This window comes from Platichthys flesus, chromosome 13 (genome assembly GCF_949316205.1).
Source record: "Platichthys flesus chromosome 13, fPlaFle2.1, whole genome shotgun sequence".
NCBI classification, from domain to species: Eukaryota; Metazoa; Chordata; class Actinopteri; order Pleuronectiformes; family Pleuronectidae; genus Platichthys; species Platichthys flesus.
The window spans coordinates 7,976,981-7,983,178 of NC_084957.1; the positions used below are offsets into that span (position 1 = coordinate 7,976,981).

The 6,198-nt window shown below is 41.6% G+C and overlaps 1 protein-coding gene across 1 annotated transcript; it reads right to left on the bottom strand.

The window, feature by feature from the left end:
- Positions 1 to 4,736: 4,736 nt before the first annotated feature.
- rprma (reprimo, TP53 dependent G2 arrest mediator candidate a) lies at positions 4,737 to 5,817 on the bottom strand. Its single transcript, XM_062403394.1, has one exon. The coding sequence runs from the start codon at positions 5,557 to 5,559 to the stop codon at positions 5,251 to 5,253; it is 309 nt and encodes a 102-aa protein (XP_062259378.1). The 5' UTR covers positions 5,560 to 5,817; the 3' UTR covers positions 4,737 to 5,250.
- Between the last annotated feature and the right edge of the window lie 381 nt (positions 5,818 to 6,198).

The following is a 6,198-nucleotide window of genomic DNA, read 5'->3' on the forward strand; positions in this document are numbered from 1 at the left end:
TAACCCTTATAGATGATGGAAAAGTAGAATATGTTGTAATCAAACATGTTGCACGGTATGATTCCTCACCCCCCCCATACACGCACACACTTAACACGTATATGTATGTTGATGTATACTCCCGAGATGACACGCTGCTAAGCATTGAAAAATAAGGTGATTTGCAAAGTCTCTGTGGATTTAGAAAATGAGAGCTAATGGTGTCAGTACTCAGATCAGGGTTGTTAAGCTGGATAGTGGCAGCGTATGCTTACAGAGTGCACCATACAGAATGTACTAGGCTGAGGGAGGCCTCAGGTGGTAAATGATTTTACTGAGATGAAGATGATCCAGAAAGCTTCGGGAAACTCTGCCTTAGAACTCAAAGCGCCACCAAAAATGGAGGTAAGCAATCCCCGCAGTAAGTTTTCAAGCTCCCTTTAAAGTTGATCTCGGTTAGAAACAAACACTTGAAACTCCATCTGCGCTTTGAGTGCTCCCTTGAAAAGGTTATTACTTCTGTCGGTAATGGTACATACAGGAACCTTCCTCTGAAAGCAAAGTGATAGTTCACTTTCAGGGACACTGTTGAGTCCAAGTCGAGGCTGATGTAGCTTCCAGAGAACTGCATGTATAGGGGGTCAATAGAGAACTGAATCAAGAAACACACTCCGGCAAGAATTAAAATGGACTTCAGGGTCAATATCAAATCTTCACAGCTATTATGTTTTGAAGGTACGAGCACTGATTGAACATTTGCATGAAATAATGAGTTCCTGCTGAACATCTATAATGACCTCGCCTTGTGTCGCCTGCGTAAAGAAAGTGATGAATGCTTCTGTCCAGCTAATAGTCTAATATTCACATCTTCTTTTAACTCTATTTTGGTCTCCTCCAACTCCAGAGGGAAATATCTAGATTGTGCTTTCTCAAGTACTTCCTCAGTCAATCAACAATCAGATACTGCAGCATTAAACTTTCAACAGGTTCCCAGCTGGAAAAGATCTTAGGTCTTGGACTAACATTTTGTAATTTGAGGTAAATTTTTATATTTTGGTGCGAATGCAATTTTCAAATCTTTCAGCATGCCTATTTGTTTACCATATTCCAATAGGGTAAATATCTAAGAGTAACTAATATTAATAAAAATAATAATAATGTTGTGTAATCTTTTAAAAGTCCTTTAACACTGATGTTATGATATTGGTGGGTAAATGTATACCTATGGAGAACTGTTACAGCTGGCTCCTGGATCTTTATGTTGCTGGATCATTCGGTGCGTTCACTGATTGATTGCTCACTGAAGAACATCTCTCCGGTTCAGCACAGCGTTGGTGAGACGTTTTCTTCAGGACTATCATCTGACTGGGGAAACAGAAAATGTTTTAAAGGCTCAACAGATGCCAAAACCCTCACAGTGGTTTACGCATACAAGATTTTACAACTTTTGGAAGTTAACACACGACAAATCAAACAACCAGGAAAGGGACGATTGCTATATCTTGTAGAATTACAGAAGAAGCTTTCATTTATATTTCTACTGTTTAGTACTCGGCAAGCAATGGGTTTATCGAATGACTTGACTTACTGTTAATATTACAGCTTTACCCTAACTATACTAAACCAAAACCCAGAATGAAATGAAATATAATGATGTAGATACACGCACACACATACACACACACACACACACACACACACACACACACACACACACGCACACACAGACAAACACAGACAGATTACAGTAAAGTGTTGGAAGCAGGATTGTTCAGATGTTAAATCCCTTTGATATCTGAGTGTGAAACAATCAGCGGTAACAACCGAGCCATGACTCATCCTATAACTGGAATTAGAGATGCCATGCGATGGAATCATTCTCCACAATCAGTCTGACCACTCTGCATGGATTTATCACAGCTTGACTTCCGTGTAGTCGGAGGATCTAGATGCCACATGACGTCGCCAACAGCGTGGCTCAGGCTGAAGAAGGGACACTGTGGATGGCACTGTTTGCTTTTCACAGACGCCATTTAAGTTTTAATACCAAATCTTTTTGGTGGCCTTCAAAAAAATAGCTCCTGCTTATAATATATTTGTGCATCAAATATTATCTTCATGAAAAGAGATAAAGTTCAGTCCAGAGTTTATATTAAACCACCGCATATAAGTAGTATACCACATTATTGGTTATGTCTCTCCCGCCACATAAGAACAGGACAATGAATGGATGCTGCGGGACAATAGGAGTATCAACAGGGATGATGGTTGCGGCTGCCTTGCTCCTATTTGGAGCTTTGAGCCACAATCCAGTTCATCGACTGGACCGTTCCTCGCCACCCGATCACACAAGAGCGAGCGGCAGGGACCTGGAGCCTCTTCGAGCTCACAATCAACCCCCTGCAGAGGCTGTGACAGTGGGACATAGCTCACATATAGTAGACATGGGACGAAGTAAACTGAAACTGTTTTTACCTGTGCTATAAATATATACATATATTTTTAACCAGACTGCAGGCACCTAATGAAAATTTGAATAATTCTTTTTTGTGTTTTTTTCTTTTGTGAAACCAAGGTTTTTTTGCTTTTATTTTACACTGTGTAAAACTAACAGTACAGTCCCTGATATCTGAGGAGGAGGTTCTGGTAAGCCTAAATCTCTCTGAGCCTTGAGTCACAGTCGAGAAGCTAATATTCTAGAAAGAGTCCCACTGAACTGCTTTTACGATGCAGCTCTTGCCTTATAAACTTTAATCTCCAATTTCTCCAATATCGCTCTAAAATTGATGAGAATCCAGTTTGAATGTGCGGGAGGAGCAAACGATGGTTCAGCTGCAGACAGAGAAGATTGTTCTCTGCTGGATATTAAAGTGTCACAACACTTTCCTGCGAGCTATTCCCAGCTCCCACTAATGAAAGCAATCACACAAAACAGCGAGAAACTCCTGTCATGACGTAGAGGGACTAATTCTTCCTGGTGCATCGCTTTCAAATTCTTACTTCTTCACAGCTCACTTCAAATTTCCATCAATATGATTAGTGATAATTTAACAGTTCAAGTTTTATTTGTCTTTTTTTTGGAAAGCTGGGAATGGTTGTTTTTTTCTACCCTCAAAATCCATATCTCCATAATGACATGAAATGTTACATTGATGGTTACAGTATTAATATGTTAATGTATCGGAGTTCTGGCTGAGGAGAAGTTAAGCAAACATCTATTTATGTGTTTCGTCATTAGTACACAACACGTATCTGATTATGCAGTGGCAAGATCTTGATATAGAAGTGTAATTTTATTCCCAGTGATTTTCTCTGTACTTCTGACGAATCAGTTTAAATTGCCTTTTTTTTTATCTGTTGTGACACATGTGAAATGAAAAATCTCTCGTGGGTTTTAGTTTTGAACGGGAAAAGAAAGTACTGTGATTGAAAAAAACAACAAGACATCCCATAAACACGGCGTTCACATTGTAACACTGAGTTTGGGTGGAGACTGTGTCAGAAAGTCGTTGATAGAAATGCAGCTATTTTTGAAGCTGTCATGTTTTGTGGTTCTATTTCCCCCGTAACCATCAACAGGAAAGAGCTTCCAACATAGTGCAATCTAATAAATACCTGTGGCTTCAACCATCTGAAATCTTTAATCTTTACAAATGTAACGTGCTTTGTCACTTTCCCGGAATCATTATATACTGGAAATAATTGTCCCATGTAGGCTAAATCTGAAAGGTCAATCCCACCCATAGAACAGAAATAATCTAATTAGGATGGATGCATTAACATTTTTTTGTGCCTCCTTCAATTTGACCAGCTGCTTATATAGCCTCTACACACAGAACATCACATTATGTCGAAGTTTACAAAGCGTTTGGACAATATTTGTACAGATCAATTCCTCCGAATCCAACATGAGGACTAGCAGCATGTCTGTGGCCTCACGCAGTGGCTGGTGCGTCAGTCTTGACAAGCTACCATGTCGTCCGTCACCAGCCAGAAAAAGGCAGCGCCGAGCAAAACTCGGGGGTTGAAGGACGTTTCACATAAAAGAAAAAGTAAGTTGATTCAACCTACTCAGCTGTGCATGCGAAGCACAGGTGGGCAATCAGACAGCAGCATATTGCCTGGTGGCTTCATCCTGTCCAGGGTTGACAAGACACGTCATTTCTGAAGCTGTGGGCCTCACCCTGGGGAGTCGGCGTCCAGGTTTGCTGGGAGCAGAGCACAACAGATGCTTGGATGGGAGAGGAGGGGGGGGAGGGAAGGATGTAAAATGCTGCTCTGATCCGAATCTGACCCAGACACTGAAAGCCCACATGATGACGATGAAGATATTGTTGTTTTTTTTTCATTTGAAATCTTAAGATGTAATATTTTGAGAACCTTTTTCTTCGCAGCTTATATCAAAAGACACCAAATGTAGCTGTTTAAATTGAACTGACATTTACCTCGTGGCTATAAATAGAAAAAGCAAATGACAGTAATGAATGAGAGGATAATGTCTTGTGTGGATTCATTTTTACAGGCACTCGCTGCTCCTTATGCCACAGAGAAGTTATCCGTTAAATAGATGCTCATAACATGCCAATTTATCAGGATCAATAGAGTTAATTCTGTTTTGTTAAAATATATTTTATACTAGCTATACAATAATTAAAACATAGAAATAACGGGTTTAAGAAGCTCTTTTAGTTTTTTTTAAGTGAATGACTTTTGCACAGGGTATGGTGAGGGCTTCATGGTAAGAAATAGAGAAAAACTTTAATTACATAGTGAATTTATTCCAATTTACACGATACATGGCATGTTGGGCTTCCTCCATCGCCCACGCTCATATACACTCATACAGTTATCACCAGGAAGTCCAGAGAGAAATAGTAATTTATATGTTGCATGTTGTATGCAAAAAACCATACAACATACATAAAACACCTTACACATTAAATTCTCCATTGCTTTAGCAACGTGAGAGGGAAGAATTAAGCAGCAGGTGAGAGAGGACTTTGCCACTGACATGACAAAGGACGCTGCTTGGACAGATTGTGCTCCATCTACTGAAATTACACAACAGTGCTTGGTTGAATACTTTATAAACATATAGAGGCTGAAAACGCACTATACCTCTTGGAGATGCATGAGTCTGTTGGCGTTAAAAAAGCCACCCTAACCCCGCGGGGTTCAGCTGCCTCTTACATGGCGACTGACGCACCAACGTGAGAAGAGGCAGAATAGTCTCCAACATCTCTCCATCCATCGAGATCCGCCTCGTCAGTGTCAATAAGCTCCGACAATGACGGCCTCCGTTTCTTTGGATGGTCTCCTGTCCGTGACCAAGAAGTTGATCATCCCCTCGGACTTTATCAGGAGGTTGCAGCCCAGGAAGAAAATGCCAAAGACCACGGTGAGGGACAGGACGCACATGACGGCGATCTGGACCACCCTCATGATGAAGAGGCTCCTCTCGTCCGGCGCCGCGGCCACGAAGCCATTGTCAGTCACCACGGAGGAAAAGTTGCAGCAGAATAACTCCTCCGTCTTGTTGAACAGTGCGCCCTGCGTCTGGTTGAACCCCGTGCTGTTCATCTTCTCTTGTCTTTGTTTGAAATCAAACTTTCAGTGCAGACCCGTGGAGAACGACGCGCGGGCAGACAACAAGCCCAGAGAAATAGTCATCAAGTCAGAAGTGATGCTGATGCTGATGCTGAGGAGGAGGAGGAGGAGGAGGATGAAGAGAAAGTTCCGTCACATCAAGCAGAGCCCTACTGGAGTTCAACACGCTGCTGTGGCATCGCATTACTGGAGGTTTCATCTGTTCTGCTGCCAGTTTCACAGCGGAGTGAATCCACCAACCCGCTGTTTAACCGCCTGACGCTACCTGCGAGTGACAGGACGGACACTGCAAGAGCGCCACCACGCGACCAGACAGCACTGTGCATGTTTATATTCAGTACAGAGTGCGTGTTTGTGTGTGTGTGCGTGTTTGTGTGTGTGTGTGTGTGCGTGTGTGTGTGTGTGCGTGTGTGTGTGTGTTTGTGGGTGCAACCTGCTGCAACAGCCCTGCAATAAATATAAGGTGTGATTTTTTGTTGATACTGGATCAGAGATGTGTATTATAGGGTAGACGCTACGAAACAGTATTGTTGTAAATGAAATACTACTACTACTACTTCTTATAATAACAATATATAAATATTGTTAATATGCGGCAGATTGATAGGTTAC

Bases quoted from the DNA above. Each gene is read 5' to 3' on its own strand.
- rprma (XM_062403394.1), bottom strand. From the start codon at position 5,559: ATGAACAGCACGGGGTTCAACCAGACGCAGGGCGCACTGTTCAACAAG.